Source organism: Phocoena phocoena, chromosome 19 (genome assembly GCF_963924675.1).
Source record: "Phocoena phocoena chromosome 19, mPhoPho1.1, whole genome shotgun sequence".
Lineage (NCBI taxonomy): Eukaryota > Metazoa > Chordata > Mammalia > Artiodactyla > Phocoenidae > Phocoena > Phocoena phocoena.
The window spans coordinates 13,690,957-13,716,219 of NC_089237.1; the positions used below are offsets into that span (position 1 = coordinate 13,690,957).

The following is a 25,263-nucleotide window of genomic DNA, read 5'->3' on the forward strand; positions in this document are numbered from 1 at the left end:
TTTACAAAAAGTTTTTTTTTTTTTTTTTTTAATATAAACGGGATCATTCTGCATGTGTTGTTCTGCATCTTGCTTTTTTCACTCAGTAATACATGTAGGGGTTCTTTTCATGTAATGAATTGAATTTATTCTTTTTTTAACTGCTGCATGGTACTCCACAGTACAGATGAACCATAATTCATTTTACTATTTCTTTATTAATGGACATTTAGGCTAACAGTTTTTTCATTATTACAACTAGTGGTGCTTTTTAACATCCTCACCATGTATCTCCGTGTACTTGTATTTCTGGCAGTATAGATACAGTAAATGGAATTGCTGGATCATATGGTAGGTACATTTAAAAAATAGTGATGGCTACTGCTTAATTGTACGTTAAAAGGAATTTATACTAATCATTTACATGTATGTGTATTTCTTCATATTCTCGCTAAATTTGACATCATCTATCTGTTACATTTTTGCCAATGGTGAAAAGTATTTCATTTTAAAATTTGCATATCCCTGCTTACTGATGTGATTGACTTTCTTTTCATGTGTTTGCTGAACTTTCTGTGAATTGCTTATTCATATTTTTTGCTGATTTGTTCCTACTGAATTTTGATATTTTTCCCAAATGAGTTTTAGGAATGCTTTATGTATTGTGGGTATTAATTTTTGATTTTACCTATATATTTATATAGTCATTGCTTGTTTCTAACCCTTTCTGTTGTTTCATAAAGAAATTTTTACATTTTTTATGCCGTTAAATTTATCAGTCTTTTTCTTTAGGATTTCTCTGGATTTTGTGTCTTACTAAGGAAGACCATCCCTATCCCAAGAACATACATATATTTTACAGTAATTTCACATAATACTTCTATAACTTTGTTTTTAATCCTTCTGGTGTATAATTTTGTGTATGATATGAGATGGAGATCTGTCTTAATTAGAACCTTTTCAATTGCAAGTGACCAAACCAGCTTAAACTAGCTTAAGCGAAAAGGGAATTTAATTAGCTCATATAATTGGGAAGTCCAAGCCATCACCAGGCATAACTGGACCTCCAGGTATCAAAACTCTTTCCATTTTCCTCTTTCTGTCTCACCTTTTGGATCTGCATATGTTTGTGTGTTAACCTCATTCTCTCCTAATACAGACAGGCTTTCCCCAAGTGGCAGGGAAGATGGCATCAGCGGTTTGTATTCATATCTTTCCAAGGTCTGTGACCCAAAGGCAAGGCCCCTACTCCTGCTCCAAATCAAAAGTCCTTGAGGAAGGAATTTGAGTGGCCTATCTTGGACATATTGTTCCTACTCCTGTGGCCAGGGCAGGCAAGGTATTATGATTGATGGCTCCAGCAAAAGTATATAATTGGAGTGGGGTAGGAATGGTTTTCCAAAGAAGGAGAGATGCTGTGAAGATAGGAAACAGCAAATATCCACAGTTCCACCCTAGCTCAGTACAAACGTGTGTATTCAAATTAAAAAAAGCCTCTGCCTAACATAATGGAAAGATCTCACCCACAACTGAAAATTTTTTAAAAAACGTCTCTCCCAAAATGAACATCTGGTAATTTTAACTGTATCTAGGATTTCTGTGTATTGTGTGTATTATTTTGATTATGTGTGGTTGTGGCTTATCTTACAATCCATGAGCCAAATTATGAACTTAGCTACCTGTAACACTCATTAACCTGATGGTGGACGGTGTTCTCTGATAAACCTGGCTGCGCTTTTCTGGGAGGTTTTCTGGGAGAATGGATATGGATGAGAAGTGAGAAGCATACGGGAAGGTCCCCCTTCTGGAGGCCATTCTTCTTTAACAGGCTAGATCCAGCTGACTTCTGTCAGGGATGGCCTGCTGGAAATTGCTGTAGGTTTGAATAATTATACATCCCAGTGTGACAGGTTTGGGGTTTTTTCTGGCAGTAACACCCCCTTATAGATTGCCTGAATACCCAGCTAGTATCTAATGCCCAGAAACTTGGCTCAGAGTCTCTGAGGGTAAACCCCCTCTACTTGCCCAGTTTGTCTGCCCCAGCCCCCAGGTGAGCGAAGTCTGTCTAGGCTCCTGCCTCTTGACTCATTAAGCAGTGAGTTAGGGAGGCTAGGGCCAGGCAGCTCTGTACTCAGCCTCCAGGCTGCATCACAGTGATCCACTCCTTTAAACAGGAATGTGGCCTTTGGGCAGGGTGTGCTAGACAATGACCTCCACTCTTAGCCTTGTTCCCTCTCTCTGCTCCTTCAAGTCGTACCCCCAGGGATGAATTTTCTGCCTCCTTTCCCTTATTTGCACTAAACTTAGCAAGTGGCAAAGGATTGACTCTCACCTGTTGGATTGTTGGCTCTAAATTGAGGCGCTTAATTTAAAAAGTGCTGTGCCATTCCCTTTCTGCTTTTAGGAAGTCTGGCCTTGACTAAATGATGTCTAAAAAGTCTTTATTGTAGAACTTCAAAGACAGTCCCAAGAAGTAGCCACTGTAGGGAATTCTCTGGCAGTTCAGTGGTTGGGACTCCACACTCTCACTGCTGAGGGCCCGGGTTCAGTTGCTGGTTGGGAAGTTAAAATCCCTCAAGCCGTGTGATGTGGCCAAAAAAAAAAAGTTGCTGCTATAGTTCATCATGTTGGCACAGAACTCTAGCATGGGTAGAATCACGGTCTGAGAGCCGAGAGAAAATCGTGGATAGTCTAACTAACCAACTGCTTTGCTACCACACATTGAAGGTTACTAGCTTTCCAGCCTGAGATGGCAAGATACCCAGTACCCCTACCCCATCTTGATTTAGTCAGTGCCATATTTTCTGCTTGGTTTTTCATTTGCCAGTGCCACACTGTCTTAGTTTTTAAAAGCTTTAAATTAAGAAAGAAACATGAGATCTTGTTCAACTGTCTGGCCAGTGGAAATTGGATAGTGATGCAGTCATTTTAGAACGTATAGAAATTTTCAGCTGAAGTGAGATTTTTGGAAAAGCAGAAATTGCTCCTTGGCAGTTACATCTGTCACTTTAAAAAATTAAGATATTATGAAAATGTGAGAGGCCTTTATTGTATCTAAAAAAGCTAATGTAGTTGATTTTCACATGTACAGTTATCTACATACACAGATAATTGTCTAGATTCTTTAGGAAAGAATTCACTTGACATTTATGTTTATACGCTTTAAATTATTAGGTATTTAAACAGAATTTCAGTGGAAATCTTTCTAAAATTAATTATATCCTTTACTTTTAATATAGAAATCCATGTTGAATATATAAGGCAATATTTTATTAGTGTGCATTTTGAGTTATGTTTGTTACTTGTAAATCTGTAGCAGCCCTTCCTCTTTTCTAGTAGCTAAGCTTTAAAACAGATAACCTGGCATGTTTGAATTTTCTGTAAAATAATAAATGACTCACAGTAAAGTTCCGACATACTTTCTTTGGAGTAAAACTTTAAGAATTAATGCATTTGCTTTGGCTGTTCAAGGACTTTTTATTTTCTGGATCTTAGTTGTCTACCAGATAGAAGTTTTGGATAAGTAAGGTGTTATTACTATATGTAATTTACCTACTGTTAGCAATTACTTTTGGCTTTTTATTTGATAACAGGTGATTTCAAATCAGAGAAGTCTAATGGGGAAATAAGTGAGTCTCCTGGAGGTGGAAGAGGAGCGTCTGGTTCAACTCGGATTATCACCAGGTTACGGAATCCAGACAGCAAACTGAGTCAGCTGAAGAGCCAACAGGTGGCAGCCGCAGCCCACGAAGCAAATAAATTATTTAAGGAGGGGAAAGAGGTGTGTTTTTCCTGTTTAAAACAAAAATCTCTGGAATGTAAAATAATTTTTAAAATATGGGCAGGAAGTTTGTAGAGGTACTTTTGAACTGTATTTTCCTCAATTCCGAGAGTGTAACGAGATTAAAAGTGTTAGGTTTGTATTATGATAAGTATAGCTGTACACCCAAATTTCAATCCATGCATAGAAACGCTGTAAGTGGGTAGTATTCTTTCTTACTATATGGTTAGTTTTATTGTATATAATTCTAAAGAGATAGAGGCTGCTTCTTCACATGTGGGAACAGGTAGGTTATTTGTGGGCTTTATTAAAGATTTAATACTCAATTCTGGCTGTAGTCATTTTAGATGAACCTGCAGCTAAAAGATAAGACTTACCCCTTGATAGCAGAGCACAGTGTATAGAACAGCACAGCATCTCAACTCTGACTGTGAACAAAAAGATTGAAGCTAGGACTCAGTATTTCTGTCTCCCAGCAAGCCATGATGATAGAATAAGGGCCACAGCTGTGTCTTTCAGATTTGAGAATTATTTGCAGGGTAGATATGCAAGATTATGCAGTGTTTTGTTTTGTTTTGTTTTTTAATGCAGTGTTTTTTGTTTTTTTTTTTTTTTTTTTTTTTTTGCGGTACGCGGGCCTCTCACTGTTGTGGCCTCTCCCGTTGCAAAGCACAGGCTCCGGACACGCAGGCTCAGTGGCCATGGCTCACGGGCCCAGCCGCTCTGCGGCATGTGGGATCTTCCCGGACCGGGGCACGAACCCGTGTCTCCTGCATCGGCAGGCGGACTCTCAACCACTGCGCCACCAGGGGAGCCCCTAATGCAGTGTTTTTAACATCAAAGAAATGACTTTAAGGCAGTGGCTTTCAGGCTTTTTTTTTACTCTGACCCTCACTAAGACATTTTTCATAGTAACCCAGTACATTCAAAAGTTTCCTGAAGTAGGGCTTCCCTGGTGGCACAGTGGTTGAGAGTCTGCCTGCCGATGCAGGGGACGCGGGTTCGTGCCCCGGTCCGGGAAGATCCCACATGCCGCGGAGCAGCTGGGCCTATGAGCCATGGCAGCTGAGCCTGCACATCCGGAGCCTATGCTCCGCAACGGGAGAGGCCACAACAGTGAGAGGCCTGCGTACTGCAAAAAAAAAAAAAAAAAAAAAAAAAGTTTCCTGAAGTAGTATTTTACCATGTGGGAAGCATTCTGGTATTTTCTTTTCTAGTCTATTGTGTTATATTTCATTTTTTTTTAAAGCTGAATAAGCCCCACTATTGATTTCACAGTCCACTAAAGGATTGGAATCAACTATTTGAAACACTATTTTAACGTATCCATGGGCTCTTATCTAAAGCTGGAATGATAAAAAGAGCAGAAGAAAAGGTATTTTTAGGAATATATGTTTGCGGGAATAGTACATGTAATGCCCTCATGCCCTCTTTTGTCTCTAAACCCTGTATATTGTAAGCTTGAGAAAATGATTGGTGAATGATTTATATATCACACATTTAGTTTCATGTGTATATTTGAGATACATGAAATTACTTAATAATGTCCAACATATAATAGGCACTTTAATAGAGCTTAGCTTTCTTTCTTTTTGCAGGCATATCTTGGTTGTTTAATTATAAACAATTAGCTTTAGCTTTTAACTCAACTTTTAAACTTTAGAAGTTTAGGGACTTCCCTGGCCGTCCAGTGGTTAAGACTTCGCCTTCCAATGCAGGGGGTGCGGGTTCGATCCCTGATCGGAGAGCTAAGATCCCACATGCCTCTTGGCCAAAAAACCAAAGCAGAGAAAAACAGAAGCAGTATTGTAACAAATTCAATAAAAGACTTTAAAAAATGGTCCACATCAAAAAAACCTTTAAACTTCAAAAGTTCAGTCATAAGATGTATCTTAACTTACTTTGAATGATAAATTACAAATTATTGAAAGACAATTGATCAAATTTACATATTTGACATAAATAATGGAATCTTCTTATTTTCTTGGTCAGGTACTGGTAGTTAATTCTCAAGGAGAAATTTCACGGTTGAGCACCAAAAAGGAAGTGGTCATGAAGGGAAATATCAACAATTATTTTAAGTTGGGTCAAGAGGGAAAGTATCGCGTCTACCACAATCAGTACTCCACCAATTCATTTGCTCTGAATAAGCACCAGCACAGAGAAGACCACGATAAGAGAAGGCATCTTGCACATAAATTCTGTCTGACTCCAGCTGGAGAGTTCAAATGGAATGGTTCTGTCCATGGATCCAAAGTTCTTACCATATCTACTCTGAGACTGACTATCACCCAGTTGGAAAACAATATCCCTTCCTCCTTTCTTCATCCCAACTGGGCTTCACACAGGTAAAGGAAACTAAGGTTTATTTATTGCTGTAAATATAGTAAATATTTACAAAATGATTATTGCAGTTGCATACTTTAAACTGTCATTATTAATGAATTGAATGAAGTCATTTTAGTCAGCAGAACACTGAGGATGTTAGGAATATGAGTAACTTTACTTCTAAAGTTACCGATCCAACACTAACATTGGGAAGATTTCTGGAAAGCAGAGTCTTTATTCCCGGAACCAAGTGGAGTCCAGACAGAGTTCCAGAACATCATAGAAGGTTTAAAGATTTGGAGGACAAATTGACCTCTGAGATTCCTCCAGTGTTTAAAACCTATGATTCTGTGAGGTAGAAACTTCCAGTAGCAGTGTATTTTATACCTGCTTAGCCTAGAAGCATATTCCCTGTAAGATGAAGTCTTCATAAATTACAGCTCTTGTGCTTTTAATTTAAGATCAACAAGATGAAATTTTGTTTTTTCCTTTTTTTTTTCCCTTCTGAAATTTAGGGCAAATTGGATCAAGGCCGTTCAGATGTGTAGCAAACCCAGAGAATTTGCGTTGGCTTTAGCTATTTTGGAGTGTGCAGTTAAACCAGTTGTGATGCTCCCAATCTGGCGGGAATCTTTAGGACATACCAGGTAAGTGAATTCTGAGCCTTGTGAATGGTGTGTTAGTCTCCCTTTTAGAATATTAGTCTATTAATAATGAAAGTTAATGTGTTGAAAAGGCCATAATAAAGACTTAACTCTTCTTGACCTCATTTTCCTCCTATAAGATGGAGGAAAACATGTAAGATGTAAACCTGAATAAACATTAGTTCTTATTTAGGATATAGGATTATAATGAAGATGAGAAGAGATCAGGTATATGAAAATTAAAAATATGTTCTAAAGTGAAAAATGTTTTTATTGAATAGAAGGAGTGCTTATATTTTTAAAACATTTATTCTGGAGTGTGCTAGACATCTTGATTTATTTAGAGTCGAGTATCTGGCCAAAGATCATGTAGCTCCTAAGTAGACCCAGAGTTGTGTGACTTTAGCAGACGGTTAACAAAAAAGATAAATTTTGTGACTTGAATCTACTTTTTAGCCCTAATGGATTTATTTTTTAACTTTAATTTTTAAAAAGTTCTTATTATAAACCTAATATAAGCTTATGGTAAAAAATGTAAATTATTATTCAATGTAAAAAGTAAGGCTCCTTCTACCTTCCCTGCCCCTCTACAGGGCCCACTCCAAAGGTATAACGCTGTATTTTTTTTAAATTTAAATATATTTTGTGTTGCTTTCTACACCTGTGTTTTATCTTTTTTTAAAAAATAAATTTATTTATTTATTTATTTATTTACTGGCTGCGTTGGGTCTTTGTTGCTGCATGCAGGCTTTCTTTAGTTGCAGCGAGTGGGGGCTACTCTTTGTTACGATGCGTGGGCTTTTCATTGTGGTGGCTTCTCTTGTTGCGGAGCCCGGGCTCTAGGTGTTCGGGCTCCAGTAGCTGTGGCACGCGGGCTCAGTAGTTGTGGCTCGCGGGCTCTAGAGCTCAGACTCAGTAGTTGTGGCACATGGGCTTAGTTGCTCTGTGGCACGTGGGATCTTCGTAGACCAGGACTGAAACCCGTGTCCCCTGCATTGGCAGATGGATTCTTAACCACTGCACCACCAGGGAAGCCCCTGTGTTTTATCTTATAATGGAAAATTTTAAGAAAAATAAATATGCCTACTAAATATTTTTCATCTGCTAAGGGTTGCTTTCAGTTTTCTGTAGTGTTCCCCCCCCCATAAATCTTATGATACTCTTTCCTCTCTCCCTCTCCTATTTTGATTGTAATTGCTGCTACTGGTAGAAGCTTCCACAAATGGAATGGACTTAATTCTTTCTAGGATTAAAAAAAAAAAACACAACAGGGTTAAGTTAAGGTGCTACGAACAGTGCAGCCCAGGAGAGGAGAGCTAAATGGGTGGTATGCCTGTATTTTTCTCACTGCTGCCTTTTCTCAAGGCAGAGAGAGCAAGGGGAAAGTCAGAGGCAATTGTGAGGCCTATATTTCTGTTTTTCCTTCTTGCATTTACTTCCAGGCTTTCCCCAAACTCTTCTGTCCCAACAGTCTCCTATTCAGTGCTCATCCTGAAACTTGTGTTGGTGGTCCCTGGTGGCAGAGACCAATATTTTGAGAACTAAAGCTAAGCTAAATGTTGCTAAAGAAAACTTCAGTACTCAAATGTAACTTAAAATGACTAAGTCAGGGCTTCCCTGGTGGCTCAGTTGTTGAGAGTCCGCCTGCCGATGCAGGGGACACGGGTTCGTGCCCCGGTCCGGGAAGATCCCACATGCCGTGGAGCGGCTGGGCCCGTGAGCCATGGCCGCTGAGCCTGCGCGTCCGGAGCCTGTGCTCCGCAACGGGAGAGACCACAACAGTGAGAGGCCTGCGTACCGAAAACAAAAAAAAAGACTAAGTCAAAGCTTATATAAATTCGTTTCTAAATATTAAACATTCTAATGAAAATGCAGTTCATTTTTTTTTTTTTAGTTAGGGTTTTTTCCCCTCCTGGCATGTCATTATGACTAGTCTTTTATCCTGTTTTATTTTATTTTTAAAATTTTTTTTGGTGCACTGTGTGGCATGTGGGATCTTCTTTCCCTGACCAGGGATTGAACCCGGGCCCTCGGCAGTGAGACCGTGGAGTCCTAAACTTTGGACAGCCAGGGAATTCCCATGACTAGTCTTTTAAATCTGTAACTAGAGTTATAAAATTGTATCATGAATTGTATTAGTATGACACATCTGGTAATATATACGAAAGAACTTTTTTTTTTTTGATGAGGTGATATAAGATAGCATACTCTGAATTTTTAAAAGATTAGAGACCATGATTCATGAAAATTAGAAATTAATAATAGGACTTACACTTTGGCAGTAGTATGGTCACAAATGTTTAGGTGACAGACTTCTAGGACTTGATCCTAAGGCAGTATCTAGAAATTCAACCAAATATTTTATTATAAAATGTTTGTTTATTATGATATTCAATAGTAAAGGTTTGGAGGCAGGATCTTTTTTGAAAAAGTTTATGAAGTCTTGGTTGAAAAACATTAAAGAACACCTAAATAAATGAAAATATATTTCCTGTTCACATATAGGAAGACTCAGTGTCTTGACAATGTCAATTTTTCTCACCTTAATATACAGATTAAGTTCAAACACATTAATAATTATAGTTGGGCTTTCTGTAGAATTTCACAAGATGGTTAAAAAGTTTTTATGGAAAGGGGCAACAATAGAAAAGGTAAATTTGAGGGACGAGGTGGAAGGACTTGCCCTCCCATGTAACAAAACTTACTTGGTAGCTATAATACTGTGGTATAAACAAATAGACCAGTGGTACAGAATAAACAGTCCAGAAAGAGACCAACCCATATATGGAAATACAGTATGTGATGGAAGTAGCATTGGAAAGGATGAACTGTCTAATAGAAGATGAGGAGGAAATTAGTTGTCTGTACAGTGGTAAATTGAACTTCATTCTTTATATTATACACAGTAGTCAGTTCCAGGTAGAATAAATTCTAAATGTGAAAAGCAGACGTTAAAACTCTAAGAAGAGAATGTAAGAGATTATCTTTGTGACTCTGGAGCAAAAAATGTTCTCTTCTTCCTCCCTCCCTCTCTCCTTCTCCATTTCCTTCCCTGTTTCCTCCCTTCTTTGCCTCTCTTTGCTTTCACTCGTTCCTTCTTCCTGCCTTTCTTCCTGCCATACTTCCTTCCTTTTCTCTTCTGATTGTTTTATTTCCTTCTTGATTCATTCAGTATCTCCCCTAACATAGCTAAGGCAGGCTTTATTTATTTCATTTGTAAGAGTGCTGTCTGTCAGATCTGAATGAGTGTGCATGTGTATGCCTGTGTGTGTGCACGTACTAAAAGTGACTTTCCTTCTTCACATTTATTATGTGATATGTACATAAGATTGTGTGAAATACATAAGCTATAATGGGTAATAATAAAATGAACACCTGTGAATTCACCACCCAATTTAAAAATAAGAACATTATTATTGCATTTACTTTGCATTCATATTACCTTGCCTTTCCTGAGAGATAACCATCATTTTTACATTTGTGTTTTATTACACCCTTCCTTTTACTGTGTAGTTTTATCACATATGTATATAGCAGTAAACAATGGTTTTCTGTGGTTTGAGTTTTATAGTAATGTGTCATCCTAAAAGACTGAGTCCTAGACTGGTTGAAGGTGTTTTTATTGTTTTATTATACTATAATCAAAAAAGCGTTAGTATACACAGTATATTCAAGAACTTCTACAGTTCAGTAAGAAAAAAAATCAAACTATTTAGTAGAAAAAAAGGCCAGAGGTACAAACATAACTTAGGGAAAAGGAGACACAAATAGCCAAGAAACGTGAAAAGATGCTTAACCTCCCTAGTAAGTTGGGGAAAAAGCACATTAAAACTAGGGATTGGGCCAACATCGTTTTCAATGATGAAAAACTGAAACCATTTCTGCTAAGATCAGGAACAAGATAAGGTTGCCCACTCTCACCACTATTATTCAACATAGTTTTGGAAGCTTTAGCCACAGCAATCAGAGAAGAAAAAGAATTAAAAGTAATCCAAATTGGAAAAGAAGAAGTAAAACTGTCACTGTTTGCAGATGACATGATACTATACATAGAGAATCCTGAAGATATTACCAGAAAACTACTAGAGCTAATCAATGAATTGGGTAAAGTAGCAGGATACAAAATTAATGCACAGAAATCTCTTGCGTTCCTATACACTAATGATGAAAAATCTGAAAGAGAAATTAAGGAAACACTCCCATTTACCATTGCAACAAGAAGAATAAAACACCTAGGAATAAACCTACCTAAGGAGACAAAAGACCTGTATGCAAAAAACTATAAGACACTGATGAAAGAAATTAAAGATGATACAAACAGATGGAGAGATATACCATGTTCTTGGATTGGAAGAATCAACAGTGTGAAAATGACTATACTACCCAAAGCAATCTACAGATTCAGTGCAATCTCTATCAAACTGCCAATGGCATTTTTCACAGAACTAGAACAAAAAAAATTTCACAGTTTGTATGGAAACACAAAAGACCCCGAATAGTGAAAGCAGTCTTGAGAAAGAAAAACGGAGCTGGAGGAGTCAGGCTCCCTGTCTTCAGACTATACTACAAAGCTACAGTAATCAAGACGGTATGGTACTGGCACAAAAACAGAAATATAGATCAATGGAACAGGATAGAAAGCCCAGAGATAAACCCACGCACATATGGTCACCTTACCTTTGATAAAGGAGACAATAATGTACAGTGGAGAAAAGAAAACCTCTTCAATAAGTGGTGCTGGGAAAGCTGGACAGCTACATGTAAAAGAATGAAATTAGAACACTCCCTAACACCATACACAAAAATAAAATGGATTAAAGGCCTAAATGTAAGGCCAGACACTATAAAACTCTTAGAGGAAAACATGGGCAAAACACTCTATGACATAAATCACAGCAAGATCCTTTTTGACCCACCTCCTAGAGAAATGGAAGTAAAAACAAAAGTAAGCAAATGGGACCTAATGAAACTTAAAAGCTTTGGCACAGCAAAGGAAACCATAAACAAGATGAAAAGACAACCCTCAGAATGGGAGAAAATAGTTGCAAATGAAGCAACTGACAAAGGATTAATCTCCAAAATATACAAGCAGCTCATGCAGCTCAATATCAAAAAATTAAACAACCCAATCCAAAAATGGGCAGAAGACCTAAATAGACATTTCTCCAAAGAAGATATACAGATGGCCAACAAACACATGAAAGGATGCTCAACATCACTAATCATTAGAGAAATGCAAACCAAAATGACAATGAGGTATCACCTCACACCAGTCAGAATGGCCATCATCAAAAAATCTAGAAACAATAAATGCTGGAGAGGGTGTGGAGAAAAGGGAACACTCTTGCACTGCTGGTGGGAATGTGAATTGGTACAGCCACTATGGAGAACAGTATGGAGGTTCCTTAAAAAACTACAAATAGAACTACCATGTGACCCAGCAATCCCACTACTGGGCATATACCCTGAGAAAACCATAATTCAAAAAGAGTCATGTACCAAAATGTTCATTGCAGCTCTATTTACAATAGCCTGGAGCTGGAAACAACCTAAGTGTCCATCATTGGATGAATGGATAAAGAAGATGTGGCACATATCTACAATGGAATATTACTTAGCCATAAAAAGAAACGAAATTGAGCTATTTGTAATGAGGTGGATAGACCTAGAGTCTGTCATACAGAGTGAAGTAAGTCAGAAAGAGAAAGACAAATACCGTATGCTAACACATATATATGGAATTTAAGAAAAAAAAATGTCATGAAGAACCTAGGGGTAAGACAGGAATAAAGACACAGACCTACTAGAGAATGGACTTGAGGATATGGGGAGGTGGAAGGGTAAGCTGTGACAAAGCGAGAGAGAGGCATGGACATATATACACTACCAAACGTAAAATAGATAGCTAGTGGGAAGCCGCCACATAGCACAGGGAGATCAGCTCAGTGCTTTGTGCCCGCCTGGAGGGGTGGGATAGGGAGGTTGGGAGAGAGGGAGACGCAAGAGGGAAGAGATGTGGGAATATATGTATATGTATAACTGATTCACTTTGTTATAAAGCAGAAACTAACACACCATTGGAAAGCAATTATACTCCAATAAAGATGTAAAAAGAAAAATCTACAACCAGTAAATGCTGGAGAGCGTGTGGAGAAAAGGGAACCCTTTTGCACTGTTGGTGGGAATGTAAATTGATACAGCCACTGTGGAGAACAGTATGGAGGTTCCTTAAAAAACTAAAAGTAGGGGCTTCCCTGGAGGCACAGTGGTTGAGAGTCCGCCTGCCGATGCATGGGACATGGGTTCTTGCCCCGGTCTGGGAAGATCCCACATGCCGCGGAGTGGCTAGGCCTGTGAGCCATGGCCGCTGAACCTGTGCGCCCAGAGCCTGTGCTCCGCAACGGGAGAGGCCACAGCAGTGAGAGGCCCGTGTACGGCAAAAAACAAACAAACAAATGTACAGCAGAGTGAAACAATTCTTCGCCTGAAAATATATGTAGTGTGATTGTATTTATGTAAAGGTTAAAAGAATGTATGCTAATATAATGCTGTATTGTTTAGGGATGTAGACATTTGTGGTAAAAGTTTAAAGAAGTGTAAGGCCTATATGCTTGACACTTAAGAAGTATGCTTCTAAATAAATAACAAATGGTCAAAAAATCATAATGGAAACTAGAAAACATCATGAATTGAATGAGAATGCAACATAAATTGAAATTTATGGGAAACAGCTAAAGAGTACCTAGGGGAAATGGGTAGCCTTCAGTGCTTACACTGAACAAGAAAAACTGCAAATTAACTAGCTAGGCATGCGTCTCAATGAGTCAAACCAAAGATGGGAAATATGTCAATATTTGATGAAATAGAAAACAGATGTGTACCTTAGATACTATTATATTTACAAACCTCTGATGAGATTATCAGGAACGGGGCGGCGGGGGGGGGGATAAAGAACAAATAACCAATATCAAGAATGAAAAAGGGGTCGTAACAAACAATATTTCTGAATCTCTCTCACTGATACTTTGGATTTCCAACCTTCACAGAGTCCACTAACATAGCATTCACGCTTCCTACATCCATAGAGAAAGTGCCCCACTGGACTCCTCCTTTTGGGTGGGGGAAGGGTTAGGGAGGAAGAGTCCCACTGATCTGAATCATTGGGTAGTAGGGCAGAGGCCACACTCTTGGGCAAGAAAAGGATTTCTGGTTCAGTTTGAAGGATATCACTGTACCTATCAGTAAGGAGATGGGCAGGACCAGATGATTTCATAAGGAAGTTCTTCAAATTTTAGGAATCGGGTAATTCTGTTTAAACTGTTCCATAAAATAGAAAAAGAAGGAAATCCAGTTCAGTATTATTTCTGTTAGTACAAAACTGTTCTAAAACTTGTTAAATAGATAAATAGAAAATCATGGCCCTGTCTCATTTATTAATATTTACCATTGATTAATAGCAAATAGAAGTGTATGCACGAAATCTTAGAGCATTAGCAAATATAGTCAAGAGTAAATTAAAAGAATAATAAATCATGACTAATTTGACTTCCTCTAGGTATGGAAGATTTGTCTGTTCTTAGGAGATTATTAATACCTTGCTATTTTAAGAAGTCAAAGAAAGAAAACTTTGATTTTCTCATTAGATGTCAAGAAGGTATTTGTTTATTAAGAAGATATAAGTTCATTATTAATTCTTGGTTTATAAAAAAACTTGGGTAAGTAGAAATAGATGAATGCCCCCTCCCCTTTTTCGTAAAAATGTATTTCAGACCAAACCGTCATGTTTTTTGATGAAACCCTTGAAGTATTCCCATTAACATTTAGGTGGAACAAAACAGAGATCCCCACTGTTGCTGTTACCTTTTAACTTTTCTTTAAAGTATTAATGCAATTTACTGAGAGAAATAAAACATAAATAGGTAAATGTAGGGACAGTTGTATATAGTTGATCTCATTATATACTTAATTGACTGAAAAACTATAAAACAATATGAAAATTAATTAAGGTGACCCCCATACTGAACAGTCGGTTTTATATATGCAGATAGTAACCATGAAGAAAAGCGGGAGTTCTGAGTTAAAATAACAAATTGAATGAGCACATCTAATTTTGCTCCCCACTGAACTCCACCAAAACTATGGCAAAGGGATTTTTTCAAAGCATAAACCCACAAGGGACAAGGGGAACAACGGAGAAGACAGCACCAGTAAAACTGCAAGCAGTATTGCCAGAGGATGAGTGGTACCCTACCCAGGAAAGCCAAATCCCAAGTCAGTGGGGGAGAACTGAGAATTTTCACCAGTCACGCCATAGAATCCTCAAAAGGCACAAAAGCAGGAAGAGCAGAGCAATGCATGATTCTGTCTCTGCAGTGCACCTGTTTACACATGGTCCTGCCAGGTACGCTGAGTGTGGTGAGCGCACTGTCTTCTAGGCGTTGCTTATGACTGTTCCCTCTGATTGCACCACAAGAGGCTCTTACCTTGTGAAAGGTGACCTGGAGACAAATTCATTTTTTCCTGGGAACTTTCTTTTAATAGTGGCAATGTTGTTCTTGCTCATGCAGCTAGTTTTCTTCTTGCTGAGTTTTCAAAAGCCAAACTTTATATTGTTTGGGATACACACATAGGTGGTGGTAAAACTATAAAGAAAAGCAAGGGAATGATAACACAAAAGTCAGGATAGTGGCTGCCTGGGGGTGGGACACACTAGTTTTGGATGTAGTGGTTATTGATAAGGTTCTGTTTCTTAACTTGGTTACAGTTTACATATTTCTAAAAATTACAATGAAGAAAACATCCAGCAACGACAAACCACCTCAAACCAGGAATATATTTAATAAATATTTAGGAGCATGTAAAGAAATCGTTAAAACTTTACTAAGGATATAAAGGATACTTTGGGACTTCCTTGGCAGTCCAGTAGTTAGGACTTTGCACTTCCACTGCGGGTTCAATCCCTGGTTGAGGAACTAGGATCCACTTGCCGTGCAGTGGCCAAAAAAAAAAAAAAAAAAAAAAGATACAAAGGATACTTTGAGTAAATGAAAAGATACATCATATGCTTACATATGTATGTTGCATTTTTCTAAAGATGCCATGCAGTATATTAATTATATTGACTTAATCTATCAAATTTAATATTCATTTGCATTGTGAATAGGAGTTTTCTTCCTGGAGGGAGAGGGAGGCATGACCAAAATGATACAAATATTTCCTCTAGAAAATGTGTAAGAAAAGGGAAGTAGGTATTACAAAAAAAGGGAATAGATATTTAGAATGTATCTTGAAGCTATGATAATCAGAATAATTGGTACTACAGAAGAAGTAGAGCAGTGGAATCAAACAGAGAATCCAGAAATAGACCTAAACACATGTGGGAATCCACTGTGATAGCTTTGCCTGTCAGAGAAGGAGAAGAGGGCGTGTTTGGGGAAAATATCACCCAGATTCCTGCCTCAGCAAAAACATTCAGACAAATGAGGATTGAAAAATACCCAATATATTGTTAAAAACTATAACAAAAAACTTAAGAGCGCGTGGATTAATTTATGTTTCTGTTGTGGTACTTTCTTTTCAAACAGATATAAAACCCAGATGCCATAGATGAAAAAAGTGGATATATGTATTTAAAATTCTGAGTGGAAAAATATTATAATCAAATCCAAAAGACAGATGACACACTGAGGAAAAATATGTGCACCACAAATGGAAACTTTCCTTTTGTAAATGAAAAAGACCTTTTATAAATGAAAAGCCCATTACAGATAAGACACAGGATTTGAACAGGCATTTGGCAGAAAAATAAATATAAAAGGCCAGTAGACATAAAAAAGTGGTTACTTCTCTCATAATTAGAGAACTGTAAATAAAAACAATGGGATAGAATTTCTTCTCTCTCAATTGTGCTAGTAATTCAGAAGTTTGGTACCAACTTGAGTGAAGGTGCGGGAAAGCAGGGTTGCTTTATAATTGATGGCAGTGTGAAGCGTACAAATCTGAAGAGCAATTGGGCACCATCTGTCAGCACTTTAAATATAATACTCTTTGGACTCAGCCATTCTACCAGTGGGAAACATAAAGGGATATTCCTCAAGTTTGCTAAGAAACACGTAAAACATGGTTTCCTGTAGCTTTGTTTGTAATAGGAAGAGAAACACAACAAAACCCTGTGGAGGTGGGGAACGGAGTTGAGGCCCAGTCCACACTCCTGGCCCGGCTCTCTGAACCGAGGATGTGTGGAGGGAGCCCCTGCCCCCAGTGCACCCGCCAGTACGGAGTGGTGTCTGGAGGCTCGTAGTACCAGCGTCAGGCTGCCAGCAGTAGCCAAGATTTCTGCCCAACTAAATGGAATTGAACCCCTGCAGAGCTCACCTTTCCTGCTGCCTTTTCCCATAAGGATTGTGTTGGAGATAGTGAGAACTGTAGAATCTATTCTGGGAGAGCGGACATCACAGTTTAGCTACAATACTACCTCACTGGCCTGGCGTCAGCAAGATGAAGCCTTTGTCTTTGATGATGAAGATGGACCTGTTCCCCATGTGAACACCAAGAGCACAAGCTGAGTGCCCAGCTTAGCCGTGCGTTCCCAGAGTGTCACTGTACTGGCGTTCTCCCCAGACAGTGCTCCATTCCTGGCCACCATCTGGGAAGATGGCTCAGCTGCTGTGCCAGACCTGGCCTTTTATAGGTGTTTAAAGCTGAACCCACAAAAACCCTGTTGAGAAATACTACTTGATCGTAGCTCAGTCACTACTTCTTTACTCTGGAGAGCTGAGGCTGGCAGGTTATCCACTATGTTGTGCCTCCAGAGTTTTGCCCACTCCCTGGTTGCAAATTATGGTATCTGAGACTAAATTAGTCCCTAGTGAGAATCCATTCCCTTTCCTCTCCCATCAGTAGTGAGAGATGAATCTTTGCTATACTAGTTGTGTGCAGTTAACAGGCATGAGCTCTTGGCCTGGGGGACACTAGATTCTAGGGTGCTGTAATCACAAGGACACAAAACTTTATTCAAAGTGGAGATAGATAAATAGGAAGTTTTTGGTGGAGGGACAGAGGTGAAAAGAATTAAATCCCCTCTCGCATCTTTCTTCTGCTCCCCCAAGTTAACAAAAGATCTCTTTATTCTTTTCACATAGCTGTGCATTTGAAATTGGCTACATCTGGGTAGGGTATGATAAAAGCAATTCTTCTACCACTAGGGCTCTTAGAGACCGGAGCTCCTTTCTTTGTAGATTTTGGTTAATGTTCTTCATTATGGGAAATATTCCCATTCATGAAAATCTGATCACCTTAAAGTAGAACCTCACCACAGACCTGCCCATCTCCTTACTGGTAGGTGCAGTGATATCTATTTTCTTACCTGGAAAAAGAGTGTGGTCTGTGCCCTAGGCCTAATGATTAATGCCCAGTCCATGTGGTCCTTCCTGCCCAACCCTTCCTGTCATCCAGAAGCAGGAGCCCTGTGGGTCCCTTTCTCTGTGGTTGTAGGAAACATGAGTTCTATGTTAGTGGATCCTCTGAAGACTTAAAAATCCCAAGTACTAGTAGAAATAGGAATATTGGTTGATAAAATTCGGGGATTTGTTGGTCTTTTGTGGGGAAGGAAAGAAGATATGTATCTTCTGGTATGGAAAGATCTAGTGCAGTTTTTCATTGATTAAAGACGGTGTAATTGTATTTATAATTACACAAAAAGGATATTATATTACAGTGTTGATGTATGCATAAATAGTCATAAGTGAGTATATTTCTTATGGAGAGGCATATGAGAAGGATAGCATGTTCTGTTTTTTTCCTTTTTGTACTATTTGATTTTTTTCCTATTAGAGAATTGTACATCTACTTATTTTTATGAGTCTGGGTTTTTTGGGCTGTGGGATTATAGCTAATCATTCTTTGTTTTTGTCTTCCTAATTTTCAGTACTATATTTTTATCTTTTTTGTTTATATTTTATAGTTGAGTGTAATTCTGTCTTTCTATCCATATATTCTTAGGTTACATAGAATGACATCAATTGAAAGAGAAGAAAAGGAGAAAGTCAAAAAAAAAGAGAAAAAACAAGAAGAGGAAGAAACAATGCAACAAGCTACATGGGTAAAATATACGTTTCCAGTTAAACATCAGGTAATTTTGGTATGATCTTTTAAATTGTGTTAGCCATTTCTGAGACTTTGATTCTGCAGTTTTGAATACTTAGTAATTTTTTATTACTTTTGACACACTTTTAATTAACGTAGTTGGAATGAAGTAATTCTTTCTGGCAATTTTATAAGCATAGGTTTATGTTAGTAGAATATAGGTGAGTCATTAGACCAATTTGTAGAAATTGTTATAAATGTAAAATTGTTCTATATTTTTCATATTAGAAAGGAATATTAAGTTTCTTCATAAATCTTTGATTCTCAGTGAAAATAAAATGGACTGGTAGATTAATTTGCCTGACCACTGATTTTATTTAGTAAAAATGTGTAAAACCACATGTGCTTTATAAAACATTCTCATCCTTGTTTAATCAGCATGTTTTCACTTACACCAGGTTTGGAAACAAAAAGGAGAGGAATACAGAGTAACAGGATATGGTGGTTGGAGCTGGATTAGTAAAACTCATGTTTATAGGTTTGTTCCTAAATTGCCAGGCAATACTAATGTGAATTACAGAAAGTCCTTAGAAGAAAGTAAGTAACTTAAGCTGTTTTTCCTGCATAATTGTTTCTGATTTGTATTCTTATAAATTTGTAGTATATTGACTATATTTTGGATGAAAGTGTTTTTCTGCAATTCTTACTAGAATGTGAAAAATTACTAATGTAGTTTAATAATTATAAACTCTGAAGTTTTTGAAATTACCTTTATTCATGGGATTTTGATATCTAGGATTTTAGCTTAAAAAGATGATAGAATAAAACTTGTTAAAAGAAAGAAGGCCTCAGCTACCTAACTGTTTTTCTAAAGTTTTAAATTCAGTACTGCCTGACTTCTTGAGGAAACACAGTCTGGTGACCTCAGCATTGTAACGTTTAACAAAACCAGAAAGAAAGTGATAGAGGCTTCCATAACACTATCACATAAAGGAGATAGTAACTCAGTTTATGCTACTGGCTAATGACTTTATTTATTTATTTTTTGGCTGCATTTGGTCTTCGTTGCTGTGCCTGAGCTTTCTCTAGTTGTGGCGAGTGGGGGCTACTCTTTGTTGCGGTGCGTGGGCTTCTCATTGTGGTGGCTTCTCTTGTTGTGGAGCACGGGCTCTAGGTGCGCGGGCTTCAGTAGTTGCGGCTCACAGGCTCAGTAGTTGTGGCTTGTGGGCTCTAGAGCGCAGACTCAGTAGTTGTGGTGCATGGGCGTAGTTGCTCCGCGGCATGTGGGATCTTCCCGGACCAGGGCTCGAACCTGTGTCCCCTGCATTGGCAGGCGGATTCTTAACCACTGTGCCACCTGGGAAGTCCCAACTTTAGTGTTTAGAATCACAGAACTCTAGAGGTGAACTGCCCTTTTAGGAGGTAAATATTTTGAAACTCATGTTACATAAACAAATTATTTCATGAAGGTGTTAAGTGCCATACTGAAGGTCACACAGATAGTGCTTCCATTGCCCTTTTTGCACTCTACCATGTTGTCTCTCCTTTGTTATCTAAGCAATTTTCAAAAGCAGTTCTGTTCACTCTGCAGCATGTTTGCTAATTTATGGTGTGATATGGTCTTTCCTGTGAAGCCCATGCTGTAGTGCCAAATAAGTGCTATGTACACACCTAGCTAACTGATTTGGCTTCCTTGTGAATGGTTCTCATGAAACCTGAACCAGTAGATTTTTGAAACTGTTAATGTGGGAAAGTTGTCACTGAATTACCTTTTAACAGAAAAAAAACATGTATTTTATAGAGCTCACTGGAATTTATATTTTAGGGACTAGGAGTGTCTTGCATATAGCAGATGTTCAATAACTGTTTCTATTTGCTAAATAGAAATATTCAATATTCATTTACATTATCTGATTATATTCAAGCTAAATGTCCATTATAATAAATTCTAAAAGATTGTTATAATTTTTATTACTATTTCATTGTTCCAGTTACCTGTGTAGCACTTAGAAAGAATTATAGAGAGCTTTTCTTTAATTGTGTTTGACCTATGTAATAAAATCCGGATTATCAATATGCAAAATATTTAGGCTTTTGCAAATTTATTTTGTGTCCACTTTCCTTAGCATGGGGTTTTCTATTGTCCAAATGCTGGGCCTTTATCTAGCAGGTACCAAGTTGGTCTTGGAGCATCTTTTGAGTCTTTTCCTCCCAGTTGGCAGCAGGGAAGAAACCAGTAGTAAATCGGGTCCAAACAAGGCTACACATTGCATTTGGTTATTTCTCTTTTCTGTGATACAGACTTAAGTATTCTTAACTTGGAATCTATAGATAAACTTCAACTGTATTCAAATTTCAAATGCCGTTGAAATTTATTACAAAAGTTTGTGTATGTACTTGTTTTCTGGGTAGGGGATCATAGCATTTATCCAATTCTAATACGGTTCTGTAATACAAAGTATGTTAGAAACCACTGATGCAGACTTTCTGAAGTCAGTGAACAGGTTGAAATAGTCTCATATGTGAAGGCTTCTGAAGTACATCTAAGCTGTAGTCATTACTTCTATGCTTTAGGTCAGCTGAGCATATAAGAAAGAATGTAATAGCTTCAACTTTTGTATTTTGGGTTTTTTGAATTAAAAAAAAGTATAAATTGCTGGAATATACTTGATAATTTCCACTAAACTAGGTATATTAAAGTAAATTGCTAATATTTGACATACTTGTAATTACTATATACTTGGGGTTTTTTTTAGCTAAAAATAATATGGATGAAAATATGGATGAATCAGATAGAAGAAAAAGTCCACGAAGTCCAAAAAAAATAAAAACAGAGTCTGATTCTGAGAAAGGCGAGGTAAAAGATTCAGATGCTACAAAGGGAGCAGACCAAAGTGAAATGGACATTTCAAAGGTTACTGAGAAGAAGGACCAAGGTAAGGAGAGAAAAGTGTGGAGGGCAGCCTGGGGGTGATAAGAAAGCACTGGATCTAGTTCGCACAGCAGGAAAGGTACTGCAATGTCTCTTTGATAATAGCATTATTGAACCATGATTCATATGCCATATAACTCACCCACTTACAGTGTACAATTCAGTAGTTTTTACCATGTTCACAGAGTTGTTCATCTATCACCATACTCAATTTTAGAACATTTTTCATCACCCAAAAAGAAACTTCATAGCCACTAGCAGTCAGTCCTCCCTAAATCCCAATCTACTTTCTGTCTCTATGGATTTGCCTGTTTTGGACATTCCATATAAATGGAATCAGGTAGTATGTGGTCCTTTGTGTCTGGCTTCTTTCACTTAGCATGTTTTCAAAGTTCATCCATGTTGTAGCATGTATCAATACTTCATTCCGTTTTATTTACAAATGATATTCTGTTGTATGGATACGTCATGTTGTGTTTATCCATTCATGGTGGACATTTGGGTTGTTTCTTTTTGGCTATTAAGAATAATGGAAATATGAACATTCATGTACAAGTTTTTATATGGACATATGTTTTCATTTCTCTTGGGTAAATACGTAGGGGTGAAATTGCTGGATCAAGAGATAACTCTATGTTCAGCCTTTTGAGGAACTTACATTGACTTTTGTGAAAAGTTGTTTTTTTAAAAACTAAGTTAGATAATGCATGAGGCTTAATATGTTTTATAACCATAAAATAACCATAAAATACTCTGTACAAAATCTTATGTGAAGGTACTGGTATATGCAATAGCTATCACATACTAAGTTATTTTTCCTTGTGGCATTCCATCATTTTTAGATACTAGGAATCAGAATATTTAAATATTTGGAATGTATGTGTTTTTTAACCTTTTATAAAGTTTAGCCCTGTCCATTGACCTATTTTAATCATATCAGGAACTTTTAAATATATAGCTACTTATAGTTAAGGTTTTGAGTAAAAATCATAAAAACTGGTATTTTTTAAAGTGAAAATATTATCATGGATTCCACATTTCAGGCTAAAAATTACATTTATATAAATGTCTTTGTTTCACAGATGTAAAAGAAGTTTTAGACTCTGACAATGATAAATCCTTTAAGGAAGAACCGATGGAAATAGATGATGATGTGAAAACAGAGTCACATATAAATTGTCAGGAAAGTTCTCAAGTAGATGTGGTCAATGTCAGTGAGGGTTTTCATCTAAGGACTAGTTATAAAAAGAAAATCAAATCATCCAAACTAGATGGACTTCTTGAAAGGAGAATTAAACAGTTTACACTGGAAGAAAAACAACGCCACGAGAAAATGAAATTGGAGGGTGGAATTAAGGGTATAGGAAAGACCTGCACAAGTTCTTCGAAAAGTCTGTCTGAATCACCAGTAATAACAAAAGTAAAAGAAGGGTGTCAAAGTGACTTGCTTACACAAGAACAGAGCTCTAATGCAAGTAACGATAAATCTGAAGACTTGATTCGGGGATGTTCACAAAATGATTCCTCAATTCTTGGAATCAGTGATCCTGATCATACAACAAACAAACTTTATTCAAAAGATCAAATGCCAGATGATGCCTCCATTCAGAGCGCAGAGACAAACTGTCAGAAACAAAATTCTGTTCGAAATGACGTAAATGAGAGTCTCTCTGACCCTGCCAGTAAAGGCCAGGAGCCCAGTAAGATTAAAACAAAAGGAAGTGATTTTCTCATTGATGACGCTAAACTAGCCAGTGCAGATGAAATTGGTACTTTGATCTATAAGAACAAAAAACCACTCATACAGGAAGATAATGACACCATTGTGTCTCCTTCCCAGAGCCCTTTACTTCCATCAGTACCTAAAAGTACTGATGATAGAGATATCCCATCTCTGTCAAAAGCAATAGACTTTGAAGGAAAATTGGGATGTGATTCTGAATATAATAGCACTTTGGAAAATAGTTCTGATACTATGTCTATTCAAGACAGCAGTGAAGAAGATATGATTGTTCAGAATAGCAATGAAAGTATTTCTGAACAGTTAATAACTCAAGAACAAGGTAGTGAAGGCTTAGAACCGTTGAAACATGAGTTTGTTTCAGATAAGACCACTGGAAACTGTGGCGACAGGCTGCAGGCTAAGGTAAATGAAGCAAATGGTAAAAAAACAAGTCAAGATCAGAAATTAAAGGAGAGACCACTTAATAAATGTATCGATCAAATCAATCTGAAAAGTGTCACTGACAAAAAGAATAATGAAAACCGAGAGTCTGAAAAGAAAGGACAGAAAGCAAGTACCTTTCAAATAAATGGAAAAGATAATAAACCTAAAGTATATTTGAAAGGTGAATGCTTGAAAGACATTTCTGAGAGTAAAGTAGGAAGTTGTGACATTGAACCAAAGGTTAATAATATAAATAAAATAATTCCTGAAAATGATATTAAGTCTTTGACTGTTAAAGAATCTGCTGTAAAGCCATTCATGAATGGTGATGTCATCATGGAAGATTTTAATGAAAAAAACAACTTGGAAACAAAATCATGTTTACTGAGGTCTTCGGATACTGAAGGCGACTACCAAGATCGCCTAGAGACCCTGCCATCAACCAAACAGTCTGAGGGTACCCAACCTACCACGCCTCTACCATCTTGTCCAGAAAGCAGCAGTTCAGCCAGTCAGGAAGAAGACATGGAAATTGAAACCTGCGAAGTTAAGAAAATTATTTCGTCTCCTGTTACTTCTGGAGAGGACTCTAACTTCAGTAATGATTTTATTGATGAAAATGGCCCGCCCACCAACAAAGATGAAAATGTCAATGGAGAATCTAAAAGAAAAACAGTCATCACAGAAGTCACCACCATGACGTCCACAGTAGCCACAGAATCAAAAACCGTAATTAAGGTAGCAAAAGTTGATAAGCAGACTGTGGTCTCTTCCACAGAAAATTGTGCCAAGTCCACTGTCACAACGACCACTACAACGGTAACAAAGCTTTCCACGCCCTCCACAGGCAGCAGTGTGGACATAATCTCTGTGAAGGAGCAGAGCAAAACTGTGGTCACCACGACAGTGACAGACTCACTGACCACCGCAGGAGGCACTCTGGTAACATCTATGACCGTGAGCAAAGAATATTCCACAAGAGACAAAGTGAAACTCATGAAGTTTTCAAGACCCAAGAAGACTCGTTCAGGTACAGCTCTGCCATCGTACAGAAAGTTCATCACCAAGAGCAGCAAGAAGAGCATATTTGTTTTGCCCAATGATGACCTAAAAAAATTGGCCAGAAAAGGAGGAATCCGAGAAGTCCCTTATTTTAATTATAATGCAAAACCTGCCTTGGATATATGGCCATATCCTTCTCCTAGACCAACCTTTGGTATCACTTGGAGGTATGTACTTTAAAATGCATTTGGGGGAGGGAGAAAGTTTTTAAAGAATTATCTAATAAAAATATCTCATTTATGAGATAACAGAAATAAGACAGGGAAATATATATTTAATGGGCAAA

The 25,263-nt window shown here is 37.6% G+C and overlaps 1 protein-coding gene across 1 annotated transcript in view; it reads left to right on the forward strand.

Annotated features, from left to right (window-relative positions):
* The window catches only part of BPTF (bromodomain PHD finger transcription factor), a 134,178-nt gene that overhangs the window by 62,466 nt on the left and 46,449 nt on the right, over positions 1-25,263 (forward strand). The window contains exons 7-13 of the mRNA XM_065896814.1: positions 3,573-3,760; positions 5,753-6,108; positions 6,604-6,735; positions 18,733-18,862; positions 19,275-19,413; positions 21,573-21,752; positions 22,831-25,144. Of these exons, the coding sequence (XP_065752886.1) occupies positions 3,573-3,760; positions 5,753-6,108; positions 6,604-6,735; positions 18,733-18,862; positions 19,275-19,413; positions 21,573-21,752; positions 22,831-25,144 (3,439 nt within the window). The remainder of the gene's footprint in view (positions 1-3,572; positions 3,761-5,752; positions 6,109-6,603; positions 6,736-18,732; positions 18,863-19,274; positions 19,414-21,572; positions 21,753-22,830; positions 25,145-25,263) is intronic.